The sequence below is a fragment of the Coregonus clupeaformis genome, chromosome 17 (genome assembly GCF_020615455.1).
Source record: "Coregonus clupeaformis isolate EN_2021a chromosome 17, ASM2061545v1, whole genome shotgun sequence".
Taxonomy (NCBI): domain Eukaryota; kingdom Metazoa; phylum Chordata; class Actinopteri; order Salmoniformes; family Salmonidae; genus Coregonus; species Coregonus clupeaformis.
In genome coordinates, this window is record NC_059208.1 from 68804259 (window position 1) to 68820759 (window position 16501).

General features: G+C 44.2%; 1 protein-coding gene across 7 annotated transcripts in view; it reads left to right on the top strand.

Moving 5' to 3' along the window:
* Nucleotides 1-16501, top strand: part of LOC121586940 (histone deacetylase 9-B) — a 154972-nt gene that overhangs the window by 36017 nt on the left and 102454 nt on the right. For 4 of the 7 annotated variants that reach the window (XM_045226472.1, XM_045226473.1, XM_045226474.1 and 1 more), the window contains exon 1: nucleotides 8406-8687. In XM_045226472.1, coding sequence (XP_045082407.1) covers nucleotides 8506-8687 — 182 coding nt within the window. In that variant the 5' untranslated portion in view covers nucleotides 8406-8505. Of the gene's footprint in view, nucleotides 1-2203; nucleotides 2332-4204; nucleotides 4408-4821; nucleotides 4932-6348; nucleotides 6491-6742; nucleotides 7181-7303; nucleotides 8688-9085; nucleotides 9529-16501 lie in introns of those variants that run through there. The other 3 variants (XM_045226471.1, XM_041904008.1, XM_041904011.2) reach the window with 3 other exon arrangements.

Consider the following 16501-nt stretch of genomic DNA (forward strand, 5'->3'; position numbering starts at 1 on the left):
CCTCACACTGGACAGCTGGTCTCAGGCAACCTCCAACCTCACCCTCAGCCCTGCCACTGGACAGCTGGTTTCAGGTACCTCCAACCTCACCCCTAAAAATCTGCGCTGGAACAGGACGGTACCTCAGTTTTTCACCACACAGACAGCCGACACGCAATTTGTACCGGCACGGCTATTTCTTATAGTGGAGTGGAGAGTGACTGTCTATCTAACCTATCTCTTAATATTAATAGACAATGGGTTAAAATGAGCTCATGGACTTCTCCAATAATTCAGTGATTGCCCCAGATCTTATTATCTCATATTAATTGAGCTCCCCCTGCTTTGGCAGGTTCCACATAATGACAAGGAGACAACAGGTCAGGGTGTCTGCTACATAATGTACTAGGAGGAACATTAAGCCCAGCAGCTCCATATACGCTGCTGAAGCACAGGGAAATATGGTACGCACTAGGAAATGAAGAGAGCCACAGAAGGAAATAACCAACTTGTGAAAAGTAAAGCTCCTTGAATGTACATGTATCTTGGCTGCGTAAGCCAGGAATGTAGGCCTAGATGTTCTAGTCCAGTGGTCACCAACCGGTCCATCTCCAAGGCTTTCCTAGTAGATCGACAAACATTTCTGTAAAAAGCCTTGCGTTCTTATTTTTGTATTACTTTTGCGCTGTTTGCGGAAGGTGCACTTGATTCAGCTGTCCTGCGCACCGGGTAGTTGAAGTGTTCCCATTTTTAACCATTTAATGTGTCTGAAGGTACAAACTCCGCCTACCTGGCAGGTCCGGAGAGCAAATCAAGTGCACCTAAAGGCCTACCGCTGGCCAATCAGATAGCTCAGATCACTGTGTCTGCAGCTTCTACGAGCACACAGCGAAGTTGATAGTCGACTACTGTGTGAGATTTCAAAACTTTAAAAACCATGACCAGAGATAGACTGTCAAAGAATACAGCAAAGAGCTGCTGTTTTTATGAATGAGTTCATGTTTAAGATTTTATTCAGCACTGTCAACACTTTTTCCTCAACACTTTTTTATAAGCCATAAAACGCCCTCTCCCTATCCACTCGGCTTGTGTCTTTCTAATATCAAGGAGTATTTCACGTTCTCTGGTCATATGAGTAACGACATGAATTGGTGCATGTGTCAGAATATAATGAAGTTCGACTTCAAGAATAGCCAATATGCAGTGATAATGTATTGAGCCTATAGCCTACTGCACAATGCTCATAGCTACAGAACTGTTTTTAATAGGTTAATGTTGCATAGGCTTACGTTTTTTAAGTCATGTTTAAAAAACAATCTGAGCGGTAGATCTCAGCATGCGTTTTCACTCAGAAAGTGATCTTGGCTGTTTCCATGGGTAGAACCATATTTTTTGGACGGGTCCTTTGCCCTACTCGTGTAACAGTAACTCTGTTACACCGATCATAGTAAACCGCCAGCTATCTACCAGTCCTCTACCTTCAATATTATCCAGACAGTCACTGTATTCACTCTCCATATCTGGGTGTGGAGCAGTGTTTCACCTTGTACCCTGTGAGCAGGGGGCGTTTTAGCACCTTGGGCCAGAAGTGGCACCTGGCTGTGGTGAGCCTGGTCTAGGCCCCTGATAAAATAAACGCTAAGTTTGGGAGTATTACCTAGCATTTTGGCCTTCCTCAGTTGAAAATGGCTAATGACATGTGGCATAACATTCTAGTTTGTAATGTGTGCAGACTAGACTGTTAACATAAGATTTGTTGCTAAGGGTGAGGGCTGCAGCTAGGGTGAGGGCTGCAGATAGAGGTGAGGGCTGCAGCTAGAGGTGAGGGCTGCAGCTAGAGGTGAGGGCTGCAGCTAGAGGTGAGGGCTGCAGCTAGAGGTGAGGGCTGCAGCTAGAGGTGAGGGCTGCAGCTAGGGTGAGGGCTGCAGATAGAGGTGAGGGCTGCAGCTAGAGGTGAGGGCTGCAGCTAGAGGTGAGGGCTGCAGCTAGAGGTGAGGGCTGCAGCTAGAGGTGAGGGCTGCAGCTAGAGGTGAGGGCTGCAGCTAGAGGTGAGGGCTGCAGCTAGGGGTGAGGTTTGCAGCTAAGAGTTAGCCTACTATATGAAGAGACACTGACCAAAGATACTATTTTCTCTAGACATCCTGAAATTCACTATTATAGCTATAGTGTGCTGAATGTGTAATCTTATGACCCCCCCCACCCCCCACCTCTCTGGCCTCTGAAGATTCAGCCTCGCCACAGGCTGTCACAGTCTACAACCCAGAGGCACTCCCACCAGAGAATTCCACCTTCCTGGAACGCAACTTTGTCTGCAGGTTAAGATGTCTCCTGGACAACTCCACTGGCTTCCTAGTAAGTTCATGGAGGACACAAAGTTCATATTTAGGATTGTAAAATTCTTGTAACTTTCCCAAAATTCCCAGGTTTTCTAGAAATCTCAGTTGAATAATTCACAGATTCTCTGCTTATTCCCCTCCGATTCCTAGAAACATCCCACCGGGATTTTTGGAAAATCTGGTAATTTAATTATATTAAAATAATTATTTTTGAAGATTCCTTGTAAACATTGTACTAGAGTGCAATGGAAATCGACTCAACTCTCGCTGATACTCTTGAGATTGTAATTGTATTATGACAGCCACTGAAGCCACTTTCTTTGAGGATGAGGGGAGTGTCAAGAAGGGGTTAAATATGTGTTGGCCTCAAGTAGGGGAATCAGTGTGGCTTCTCTACTTCCCTTTTGAGTTCAGGGAAGGGCAGGGTCACACACTACTTATCCAGACTAGGAAATTATCCTACAGATAGTGTTTGCAGTCAAACTTTGAGAACACAAAAATATTGTCTACTTTTTGTAATGTTTTTACTTTTCTCTAGTTTTGTGAATGTCAAGTTATAATCACTGAATGATTAGATTTAGCTGGAATTGGAAATTGTGTTTTCTTATTACATGAATACTCAATATTGTAGTTAAAATGAAATTGTCTTTGCCCATTTGACCAATGACCATTTGGTGTTTTAACTAGGCTAGATTTGAAAATATTAACTAGATTTTATGGACATTTTCCTAGAAATCTATTTGAAAATCTAGTTAGATTTCATGGACATTTTCTAGATTTTCTTAGAATATAGATAGTGTTTGAGTTTTTCTGAGTGGGCTGATTGTTACAGAGCTGAAGAATTCCCACAAGTCATGCTGACTGATTTCTCAAATCTAATATGGGAAATGAAGTGGAGAACTCTGCCTTGGTCCTCTGGCTAGCCTTCATTCTCCCTCTGAACTCTTCAACTCTGCAGAAAAAGAACACCTGTGTTGGATGACCTGAGGACAAATCAAATCAGTGTCAGATTCCGTTCAGGGAAACTGAATTTTTAGTATTTATTTTTTATGGGGCCTAATCAGAAAGACCCATTGAGTTCTTATTTCAGTCTTATCATGGAGCGTTTCATTGGCAATGTGTTACTTTGATTTACAAAGTCCCGTGTAGCTCAGTTGGTAGAGCATGGCGCTTGCAACGCCAGGGTTGTGGGTTCGATTCCCACGGGGGACCAGTATGAAAATGTATGCACTCACTAACTGTAAGTCGCTCTGGATAAGAGCGTCTGCTAAATGACTAAAATGTCAATGTACATTTTAGAAAGTAAACTTGCACTTACATACCTTTTTAAAGGAACGTAAAAAAATATATTCTACATTATATTTATCATCTCCAGCACCACCCCAACATCAACATATGTGAAAATGGCACCTTTCTATGTTCTGTAGTAAAAAAGACTGAGGAAGATGTGTTTCCAATGACCTTATCAACCAATTCGTAGACAATTTGGAGGCAATTAGTAGGTAATGCCTCCTTATTATTGGTTAAAATCACACTATACACACCGATGTCATTGGAAACACTTATCTCCCTCAATCATTTTCACTACAAAACATAGAAACGTGTAATTTTCACATATGTTGATTTTGGGGTGGTGCTGGAGATGATGAATATGAAGTTGAACACTTGTGATATTTCCCTTTTTAAGGTGCTCTCAGGTGCATGGACAAAAAAAGTTTACTCAATAAAAAGAACTCCAGCTCACTGATAATCTTGATGCTTCTTCCAACAATTTATTGGGATGTTATTTAACTAATGTTTCGGTCTAAATCGACCGGCATCAGGGTGGAATAGGGTGCCATCTGGGACGCAGTCCTGACTATGTTTAAGGGCTTTTCTGCGTTCTCCAGGCCCTGAACATCCAGGGGCGTCTAAAGTTCCTCCATGGCCAGAGCGAGAGGACCAAGGAGGGCAAGGCCATCCCCCCTCAGCTGGCGCTGTTCGCTCTGGCCTCGCCCCTACAGACCCCCACCATCCTGGAGATCCGCACCAAGAACTTCATCTTCAAGACCAAGCACAAGCTGGACTTCACCCCCACTGCCTGCGACGCCAAGTGAGTGACAATAACACTGTACAGTGGGCCTTACTGCTGCTAAGCCCCTTCAACACATAGGGAACATAACCACTTCACTACAATATTTCACATTGAATTCAAAGCTTGCTGTCTGAATGCTGAATAATTGTAATGTTCACCTGCTCGGGGACTGGAGTTGTGAACTAGCTATTTAGCTAAATCTAGTACAATGCATCACATTTCTTGTGAGATGTATGTTTTAATTGTACGTGGTCCCTGTCAAATAAACCTAATAAATCAAATCATTTATACATTGAGAAACTATCAGCACCAGTGATAGATTTGAGATTATGCGGTTAGATCACAAGTGTTATCTATTCAGAAGTAGGGAAGAGACATGTTTTGATCAGGTTTTCATTGTGCTTCCTGTTTTTGTCCTGTCCTCCCATACAGAGGGAAGATAGTGCTGGGCTACACTGAGGCAGAGCTCTGCAACCGTGGCTCAGGATACCAGTTCATCCATGCTGCTGACATGCTGCACTGCGCTGAGAACCACATGAGGAGTAAGACTGATCTCCTGTTGCACACAGTCCTATCATGTAGTATTGTCCATAGTGACTGACAGATGGGATCAAAAACGTGAGGGTCACATTGCAAACGCATACTGTACTGTATGTTGAGTTGCACATAGTGGTTCATTCTACAGCCAGTGTCCTGAGGGGACTGTCTGAACAGATTCATTCCTACAACTTCTAAAAAATGAATGGTGTTTTAAGATAAGATGATAAAATAAGATAGTACTTTATTAATCCCTAAAGGCAATTTTGATAGAAATTTGAATTAGTGACTTTAAGTGACAAGCAGAGGTGTGAACGTTTAAACATGAAAACTTTTATACAAAGTTGGGCTCACTAACCGAAAAACAATGTTTTTTTTGCTAAATTCACAGTGCAGTTAAAACATTATTTTTCGTGTTATAGACTAACTAGGCGGTAGGCTATAAAGGCCTGGGGAAAGTTGTGTAATTTAAATAAAACTTTAATTTGGTGAATTTGCGAGGCATGCAAGACGAGGCAAGACATTCTTTCTGCCTGCCCCTCTCCCCCTCGCGCTGGCTCGCATGCTCTTTCTCGTTGCTAATGATGCGAGTGTGTGTTCAGTCTTCGGTCTGTTGCGTGTAGAATATCCTAGCCTATTCATTGATGATAAGCCCTGCTTTGCTGAAGTTACGAAACATTGCAAGCCAAGAAATTGCAAGATACAGCATTCCATTGCGAGATACAGCTTTTGATTGCCGATAGATAGGCCTAGTGCATGGTTCTGACTCTGTCTGCCTGGTGGCCGACCTGTCTATACCGTGACCCTCCTCTCTCTCTCTCCGGCCCTCGCTAGCTCTCTATTAAAGATGCGAGTGTTTGTGTTCTCGGAAGTATGGCAACTAATCATTCTCCTCCGTTCCAAAAATACTGAATCTTAGGGGTCGATTCTTAGCGGAATCTAATCTTAACACTCAGAAACAGGAGTCGACACCTTGAGTCGACATGCAAGGAGTCGAGGAATCAATTATTTTGGAGTCGACTCTCCACCACTACGTCATTGTCGTTAACTTTGGAAAAATGGCAGAGAAAGGCAAGGGACAGCAGCGAAGTCTCGTTAAATGAGAAGGAAATGCAAACTTTGCGAGGTGGAATTAAGGTACAGTAATGGTAGTACAGGTGCAATGCTTAACCGTCTTAAAAGGACGCACCGTGAGACCCAAACCGTTGCTGGCTGCAGCGCAGCTGCATTGTGAATTCACGTGAAACGTTATGAATTTTTCTTATATTTCACAGAAAGGTTTTTTTTTTTTTAACCATATACCACATCCCTCGTAACTTTTGGTGATGTTTTTAGTTTATTAGAAACTGCATCAATGTGTCCCATACACATTTCTGCTGTCTAACTTGGTTAATGTGTGTGTCTGTGTGTTTCCCTGGCCAGTGATAAAGACAGGAGAGAGTGGGATGACAGTGTTCAGGCTGCTGACCAAGCTGACAGGCTGGGTGTGGGTGCAGGCTAATGCCAGACTGGTCTACAAGAACGGACGGCCTGAGTGTATCATCGCATCCCAAAGAGTCCTCACGTACGTCTCGGTACACACACACACACACACACACTCTTTCATACACTACCTCATTGTTTAATGAGGCCTCATTGTGGCGGCAGGTAGCCTAACATTTAAGAGCGTTGGGCCAGTAACCGAAAGTCACTGGTTCGAATCCCGAGCCGACTAGGTGAAAAATCTGTAGACAGCAAGGCACTAAACCCTAATTGCTCCTGTAAGTCACTCTGGATAAGAGCGTCTGCTAAATGACTAAAATGTAAATGTTTTTAGGGATGAAGAGGGAGAGGACACCCTAAGGAAGCGGAGCCTCCAGTTACCTTTCAGTTACACCACTGGGGAGGCCCTTCTCTACGACACCAGCTTCCCCAAGACCCTGGTAACAGGGGACTCCTTAGCAGGCGACACCACCTGCCCTACAGAAAATACCACCAACAACAACCAGGACGTAACCCTGGACCCTGACTCACTGCTGGGCTCTCTGCTGAAACAGGAGAAGTCCATCTACTACTGCTCCCCTCAGACTCAGAACCAGCACCAACTCCAGGAGGAGGTGGCAGGGCTTCCACAGGAGGAGTGTGAGGGCATCTTCTCCAGCAGCCACACACAGGAGGGCAGCATCCCCTCTCTGTCGGAGACTGTCCTCTTCAAGCAGGAGCCCTTGGGGGTGGGGGGTGGAGGGGGGATCGATGGCTTCTCATCAGAGGACAGGTAACTGATCTCTTACTATTTATCTTAGGTGTATGTGTGTGGTTGTTTTTAATAATGTAACCATGACTGCACTACACATTTCCCAATTGTGACTATAAAGGTATTGATTTTATTGATTGACAGAGACAGGGATTTGTGGAGCTTCATGAGGAACCTGGGCAACAGTAGGGAGGACCTGGAGCTGTTCCAGCAGGATGAGATGTTCCTCGATGTGGATCTGGACGCTGGCCGAGACGGCCTCCTCCCTGACCTGACAGACGAGATTCTCTCCTACGTACAGGAGTCTCTGAGGAAGAGGTCGGACTGGGATCAGACTGTATTCTCCTGCAGGGGGGCTAAGTTAGGGGATCAGGACTATAGCTGCCCAACCACGCTGTTACATCAACCATCTATGGAACAACCACTAGCCACGCATCCACATTCTACTACAGTTCTGTTACACCAACCATCTATGGAACAACCACTGACCCCACATCCACATTCTACTACAGTTCTGTTACACCAACCATCTGTGAAACAACCACTGACCCCACATCCACATTCTACTACAGTTCTGTTACACCAACCATCTATGGAACAACCACTGACCCCACATCCACATTCTACTACAGTTCTGTTACACCAACCATCTATGGAACAACCACTGACCCCACATCCACATTCTACTACAGTTCCTCAGTGGCCACCCCAGCTGCCTGTAGTCCATCCTCTATCAGTTCACCACTATCAGCCTCCACCCCACCCACAGCAGCCAATACCACAGCAGTGTTTACACACACAGCCCCGCCCACAGGAAGCATTGCAGGCAACACAGCAGCAGCACCGGCTGTCCCAACCTCCACAGCGGCAGCAACAGAGCCATCTAAATGGACAGGTATTGCCAAACCAACAGCGGCAAAACAACCAGCTATATTCACAGTCACAGCCCTTCCATCCACAGCAGCGACAGCAACAACTGTGTAACAGACTGAAGCACATGCAGGTGGATGGGACTGGGACGGGTTCAATGACAGAAAGACAAAAAGACATCACCAAGCAGCAGCAGCAGATTCCTCCGTTGTTCAACGTGGAGCAGCCAGGGGGGCTCCAGACTCACCACAGCCACCCCCAACATGGGCACCTCTGCCTGGGGGAAGCTTCCCTGGGCCTGGGCCTCCACTACATGAACCAGCTGAACATTGTGTCGGTTAGCCGCTCCCCGGAGCTCTCCTCCTATGTACCCACCACGGGCCTCCAGAGCCAGAGGGTGGACGGAGAGCTCCTGCCCCAGGATTTGGAGGAGTTGCTGGGCAGCCTGGAGTCCACTGGTCCCCGGGGGATAGAAGATGGTAGGGGAGCGCACCAGTGGAGTGTGGTGGAGGCCCTGGGTGTGTTTCAGCAGCAGGGGCACCTCCCTGACGGCCAAGCCCAGTCTCAGGCCACCAGCACGGGCTGTGCTCAGCACGCCTATCCCCTGGCTGTGGGGTTCAGCCGGGTCAACAGAGCAGAGCGGCCATTCACCGCACAGGTAAGAAAGGTGACACTAACCTGGGTAGTGTTCATTAGGCAGCAAACAGGTAAAATGTTGTGAAACGTAAAGCGGGTCCTACCTGAACTTGTCTAGTAAGAACGCTAATAATAAACAATTATAATTGGCTACATTGTGCCCCACTGAACAGGCTCCTGAACTAATGATGTAAAATGTTAGGCCTATATGCTTTACTTCCTCTAGCTATAGGCTCATCATATGATCGTTGAATACCAACAGCACATACATACTCGCGCATCAGATTTAACAAGAATTAGACTTTAGAAATAGAAGGTCATTATCATTTGACCATTGAAAGCCAGTGGGTATTTACACATCAAGGCAATTTAGACCAGAAAAAGGAGGCTTAGCGAAGTCGGACATTTCCTCTGTTCCAGTTCCAGAACGGGAGCCTGAAGGAGGCTGGCCCAGACCCTGGCCCTGTACCCAACCCTGGGTCCTCTAGGGGGGCAGACCCTGGCCCTGTACCCAACCCTGGGTCCTCTAGGGGGGCAGACCGTGGACATTCAGCAGCAGCGGGGCAGCCAACGCACCAGCCTCCCCCTCCCTCCGCTGAGAGCAGGCCCTACCCTGACCTCCTTCTGAGGGGATTCATGTGAGACTGAAGGCCCTCCTCCCTACTAGTGCACTATATAGAGGATAGGGTACAATTTGGGATTCAATCTTAAACAGGAGCCAGGGAATGTCTGGGAGTATGGAGGACTTGGACTGGAGAGGTGTGCCTCACTTCGTAGAGCATGACACATGCAACGCCAGGGTTGTGGGTTCGATTCCTACGGGGGACCAGTATGAAAATGTACTGCTGTAAATCGCTCTGGATAAGAGTGTCTGCTAAATGGCTAAAATGTGGACCTGACCTGATCCTAGATCGGCACTCCTACTCTGAGACACTTTATGAATACGGGCCCTAGCTTTTAAAGTCCCCATACTGTAGCATCTGGTTTTTTATTCCCCATACTGTGGCATTCTGGCTTTTTATTCCCCATACTGTGGCATTCTGGCTTTTTATTCCCCATACTGTGGCATTCTGGCTTTTTATTCCCCATACTGTAGAATTCTGGCTTTTTAATCCCCATACTGTAGCATTTACTGTGACATCATTTATTATTTGCTTATAAATAATCACTTGTTCATCACTTGCATTTAAAGGTGCAGTTGAATGAAACAAACCATAAGCCTATTTGATAGATGAGATGGAGTATCTGTCTTCACTGTGCTTGATATTTTTGTACAAAATGCATTGACAATCCTACTAAATCATTTAGTAATTTTATGAGCGATTTGATTGATCACTTTAGTGGACTTCAACCAGCTTTATGGATCCTGGCTAGCTTTTCTTCAGCCCACTCGCTTGCATTGCAAGACAGGCAAATAATCATCATTTATAGATTACTTAGTAATCCAAGAACCAATGGACATATTTTGCATCTCAAATAGCACTCTATGCCCTATGTAGTGCACTGCATTTGACCATGGCCCATAGGGCTCTTGTCAAAAGTAGTGAACTATATAGGTAATAGGGTGCAGTCTATAGGGAATAGGGTTCTATCTGGGTCATAGCCATTGAGTTCAAGTGGCAGATCACTGTGTTTGATCTACATATCGAAAATGTATGTGCTTATTTATGGCAAAATAACCTTTTGGGCTCTTAGTGAAATTAGAAGACAATCTGTTGTATGTATCACTTTTTTAAAAATGTACCTTGTTTAACTGAGCCAATCATGTTCATGTTGCTATGCAGAATTGTGCAGTGGAATGTTAGACCCCTTGTTGTTTGGAGATCTCTCACTTCATTGACATAATTCAGTGAAAGTCAGGGTTTATTTAATTTATTTTGTCAAAAGAGAAATCAAACTTTTTAATATGTTCAAATTCAATTGTTGAAAATTTTCCATTTAGCATTTTTCTATGAATTGTGTACAATTTATGTAATGAGAAGTTTTAGTTAACATGAAATAATAAAAAATCATGACACTGCAGGAAGAGAAAGTTTACTGTTATTCTGTTCTTTCATACGCTGATAAATGTTACAGCTCTTGAGCAAGAACAGTTGAAGAGTTTTATTTACACCTAGTGCTTGAGCAAATACAGTTGAAGGGTTTTATTTACACTGCTGTACAGGGCAGGCTTTCTGTTGCACAATTTACAGTATGTATCAGTATCATAAAAAAGTTACTTGGTTAGAAGATGTCACAGGTAGGCTTGTAAAGCTACCAGTAATTTACCAAAGTTACTGGAATCTTCTGTAATTTAGGTAATTAACAGAATTTATTTTTAACTTTTGTCATTTATACTTGAATACTTAAAAAAAAATGTATTCATATAGTATATATATATATTTTTATCTGTGTCTGTATTGTCCATGAGTTTCTAGTGGATAGACCATATGGTTCAAGAGAAAATAGCCTAACTAATGAAAAAATAATCTAATCAACAATTACATTATTTTCAATGAACTCTGCAACACTTTCAACTATTGACTTTTTTCACAACTGCCACCAGTTTGACTCCAAAACATTGATAACAAATACATATTGACATAGTAGCCAAATATATATATAAAGGATATTTTATGCTGAAACCCTCAAATTAAACACCAATGGTATTTACAAAGTTTTATGGTTGATATTTAATAAAATGTTTTACAGCTTTGTCACCTTATTTAATTATTCCATATATTTTACATGTGATGAGGCCACACAGTGGGCCAGAGATAATTAGACACCTGTAATAATCTAAAGTACCCAAAATGCCACTAGATGTCTTGTGATAAATGACATACAATTCTTAAAAGTTAAACAAATTCTGGTAGTTTACTGGTAAACGTTGAAAGTTTCCAGTAATATACCCTTCCTTTGCAACCCTAGTGACAGGTATTGTTGCTTATCGTTACTTGCTTATGGTGGCGCAATGTGCCGGACGATGGCATGCCATGACTCTCTGTCGTTCATGATAGCTGGTAGGTCCTCTGTTCTGAGACCAGTGTCTCGCAGATGTTGTCCACACAGGTTTCAGGTGGTCTTTGCCCATGAGAGGGTAGCCACCATATGAGACTGCTGGCAGCCAGCTAGAGATGCCTGAATCAATGACCAGTAAATCACAACCTCCAGGCCTTGATTTACACTGATCCTGGGCAGAGCCCCGTAGACCAACAGGTGCTGGTTGGTCAGGTGTTGTGACCAATGGACTATCTTAATTAACCTCTCTCAGGTATTGTTAAGAGTTCTTTTTTAAATTACATTTTAAAAAACATTTTAGAGTACCCCTAAAACCCCAACACTCTGGATAGACAGATACACAGTAGAGTTGATGCAGCTTTATAACACCCTGAAGAAGGATGAAATGCAGAATTCAATAAGAAAGAAACATTTTCGATTCAACTTCCACTGTCCTCCTAGAGTGACTATCTCACACATCCAGCTTGCTCCAAATCCTCAATGAATGAACCTTGATTGGACTGCAAGCCAAGGTATTTCTTCCTTTGCACTGTACCTTTGACAGTCAGAGCAGTACCCATAGACTGCACTGCAGAGCATGTTGAGTCCTCTCCTCGCAGGCAACCTCCTTCAAGCCCACTCATCCTCAGCTTTATACATGTATTCTCTAGGGCTCTTCTTTTCATTGGCCCTGTCAGGTCTCCATTTCCTCCTTATTGCTGTCTCTGGCTGTGTGTCTCAAATGGCAACCAATTTCCTTTATAGTGCGCTACTTTTGACCGGGGCCCATAGGCCTACGGCTCTGGTCAAAAGTAGTGCACGATGAAGGGAATTGGGTGCCATTCGGTATTAGACTGTGAGGGATGAGGTCAGAAACATGACATGTAGTCAGTATTAGACTGAGGGATGAGGCCAACAACATTACATGTAGTCAGTATTAGGCTGAGGGATGAGGTCAGCAACATCGCATGTAGTCAGTATTAGACTGAGGGATGAGGTCAGCAACATCGCATGTAGTCAGTATTAGACTGAGGGATGAGGTCAGCAACATCGCATGTAGTCAGTATTAGACTGAGGGATGAGGTCAGCAACATGACATGTAGTCAGTATTAGACTGAGGGATGAGGTCAGCAACATGACATGTAGTCAGTATTAGGCTGAGGGATGAGGTCAGCAACATCGCATGTAGTCAGAATTAGACTGAGGGATGAGGTCAGCAACATGACATGTAGTCAGTATTAGGCTGAGGGATGAGGTCAGCAACATCGCATGTAGTCAGTATTAGACTGAGGAATGAGGTCAGCAACATGACATGTAGTCAGTATTAGACTGAGGGATGAGGTCAGAAACATGACGTAGTCAGTATTAGACTGTGAGGGATGAGGCCAGCAACATGGCATGTAGTCAATATTAGACTGTGAGGGATGAGGCCAGCAACATGGCATGTAGTCAGTATTAGACTGAGGGATGAGGCCAACAACATGACATGTAGTCAGTATTAGGCTGAGGGATGAGGTCAGAAACATGACATGTAGTCAGTATTAGACTGAGGGATGAGGCCAGCAACATGACATGTAGTCAGTATTAGACTGAGGGATGAGGCCAGCAACATGACATGTAGTCAGTATTAGGCTGAGGGATGAGGTCAGCAACATCGCATGTAGTCAGTATTAGACTGAGGGATGAGGCCAGCAACATGACATTTAGTCAGTATTAGACTGAGGGATGAGGCCAGCAACATGACATGTAGTCAGTATTAGACTGAGGGATGAGGTCAGCAACATGACATGTAGTCAGTATTAGACTGAGGGATGTGGTCCTCTGTAGCTCAGCTGGTAGAGCACGGCGCTTGTAACGCCAAGGTAGTGGGTTCGATCCCCGGGACCACCCATACACAAAAATGTATGCACGCATGACTGTAAGTCGCTTTGGATAAAAGCGTCTGCTAAATGGCATATTATTATTATTATTATTAGTCAGTATTAGACTGAGGGATGAGGTCAGCAACATTGCATGTAGTCAGTATTAGACTGAGGGATGAGGTCAGCAACATGACATGTGGTCAGTATTAGACTGAGGGATGAGGTCAGAAACATGACATGTAGTCAGTATTAGACTGAGGGATGAGGTCAGCAACATGACATGTAGTCAGTATTAGGCTGAGGGATGAGGTCAGCAACATCGCATGTAGTCAGAATTAGACTGAGGGATGAGGTCAGCAACATGACATGTAGTCAGTATTAGGCTGAGGGATGAGGTCAGCAACATCGCATGTAGTCAGTATTAGACTGAGGAATGAGGTCAGCAACATGACATGTAGTCAGTATTAAACTGAGGGATGAGGTCAGAAACATGACGTAGTCAGTATTAGACTGAGGGATGAGGTCAGCAACATGGCATGTAGTCAGTATTAGACTGAGGGATGAGGCCAGCAACATGACATGTAGTCAGTATTAGACTGAGGGATGAGGCCAGCAACATGGCATGTGGTGTTTGGGCTCCAGAGTGGCGCAGCGGTCTAAGGCACTGCATCTCAGTGCTAGAGGTGTCACTACAGACCCTGGTTTGATTCCAGGCTGTATCACAACTGGCCATGATTGGGAGTTCCATAGGGCGGTGCACAATTGGCCCAGTGTTGTCTGGGTTTGGCCGGGGTAGGCCGTCATTGTAAATAAGAATTTGTTCTTAACTGACTTGCCTAGTTTAAATAAAGGTTAAATAAAAATAAATAGTCAGTATTAGACTGATGGTAACTAACCTATATAGATCACCACTATGATGGTAACTAACCTACATAGATCACCACTATGATGGTAACTAACCTCTATAGCTCACCACTATGATGGCAACTAACCTATATAGATCACCACTATGATGGTAACTAAACTATATAGCTCACCACTATGATGGTAACTAACCTATATAGCTCACCACTATGATGGTAACTAACCTACATAGATCATCACTATGATGGTAACTAACCTATATAGCTCACCACTATGATGGTAACTAACCTACATAGATCATCACTATGATGGTAACTAACCTATATAGCTCACCACTATGATGGTAACTAACCTATATAGATCACCACTATGATGGTAACTAACCTACAGTGGGGAGAACAAGTATTTGATACACTGCCGATTTTGCAGGTTTTCCTACTTACAAAGCATGTAGAGGTCTGAATCCAGAAAATCACATTGTATGATTTTTAAGTAATTAATTTGCATTTTATTGCATGACATAAGTATTTGATACATCAGAAAAGCAGAACTTAATATTTGATACAGAAACCTTTGTTTGCAATTACAGAGATCATACGTTTCCTGCAGGTCTTGACCAGGTTTGCACACACTGCAGCAGGGATTTTGGCCCACTCCTCCATACAGACCTTCTCCAGATCCTTCTGGTTTCGGGGCTGTCACTGGGCAATACGGACCTTCAGCTCCCTCCAAAGATTTTCTATTGGGTTCAGGTCTGGAGACTGGCTAGGCCACTCCAGGACCTTGAGATGCTTCTTACGGAGCCACTCCTTAGTTGCCCTGGCTGTGTGTTTCGGGTCGTTGTCATGCTGGAAGACCCAGCCACGACCCATCTTCAATGCTCTTACTGAGGGAAGGAGGTTGTTGGCCAAGATCTCGCGATACATGGCCCCATCCATCCTCCCCTCAATACGGTGCAGTCGTCCTGTCCCCTTTGCAGAAAAGCATCCCCAAAGAATGATGTTTCCACCTCCATGCTTCACGGTTGGGATGGTGTTCTTGGGGTTGTACTCATCCTTCTTCTTCCTCCAAACACGGCGAGTGGAGTTTAGACCAAAAAGCTCTATTTTTGTCTCATCAGACTACATGACCTTCTCCCATTCCTCCTCTGGATCATCCAGATGGTCATTGGCAAACTTCAGACGGGCCTGGACATGCGCTGGCTTGAGCAGGGGGACCTTGCGTGCGCTGCAGGATTTTAATCCATTATGGCGTAGTGTGTTACTAATGGTTTTCTTTGAGACTGTGGTCCCAGCTCTCTTCAGGTCATTGACCAGGTCCTGCCGTGTAGTTCTGGGCTGATCCCTCACCTTCCTCATGATCATTGATGCCCCACGAGGTGAGATCTTGCATGGAGCCCCAGACCGAGGGTGATTGACCGTCATCTTGAACTTCTTCCATTTTCTAATAATTGCGCCAACAGTTGTTGCCTTCTCACCAAGCTGCTTGCCTATTGTCCTGTAGCCCATCCCAGCCTTGTGTAGGTCTACAATTTTATCCCTGATGTCCTTACACAGCTCTCTGGTCTTGGCCATTGTGGAGAGGTTGGAGTCTGTTTGATTGAGTGTGTGGACAGGTGTCTTTATACAGGTAACGAGTTAAAACAGGTGCAGTTAATACAGGTAATGAGTGGAGAACAGTAGGGCTTCTTAAAGAAAAACGTACAGGTCTGTGAGAGCCGGAAATCTTACTGGTTGGTAGGTGATCAAATACTTATGTCATGCAATAAAATGCAAATTAATTACTTAAAAATCATACAATGTGATTTTCTGGATTTTTGTTTTAGATTCCGTCTCTCACAGTTGAAGTGTACCTATGATACAAATTACAGACCTGTACATACTTTGTAAGTAGGAAAACCTGCAAAATCGGCAGTGTATCAAATACTTGTTCTCCCCACTGTGAATAGCTCACCACTATGATTCCTCACGGAATGTTTACAACTTGGCTCCTGGAATCTCTTGATGATACTTAAAATACGTCGACCAGAGATGTCCCAGTTCTGAGGGCGTTTTTACACTAACACGATATGTGAAGTAGGTAGGCAGAAAGGATAGCCGTTCCAGACGTTTCTATTGCCGGGTAATAACAA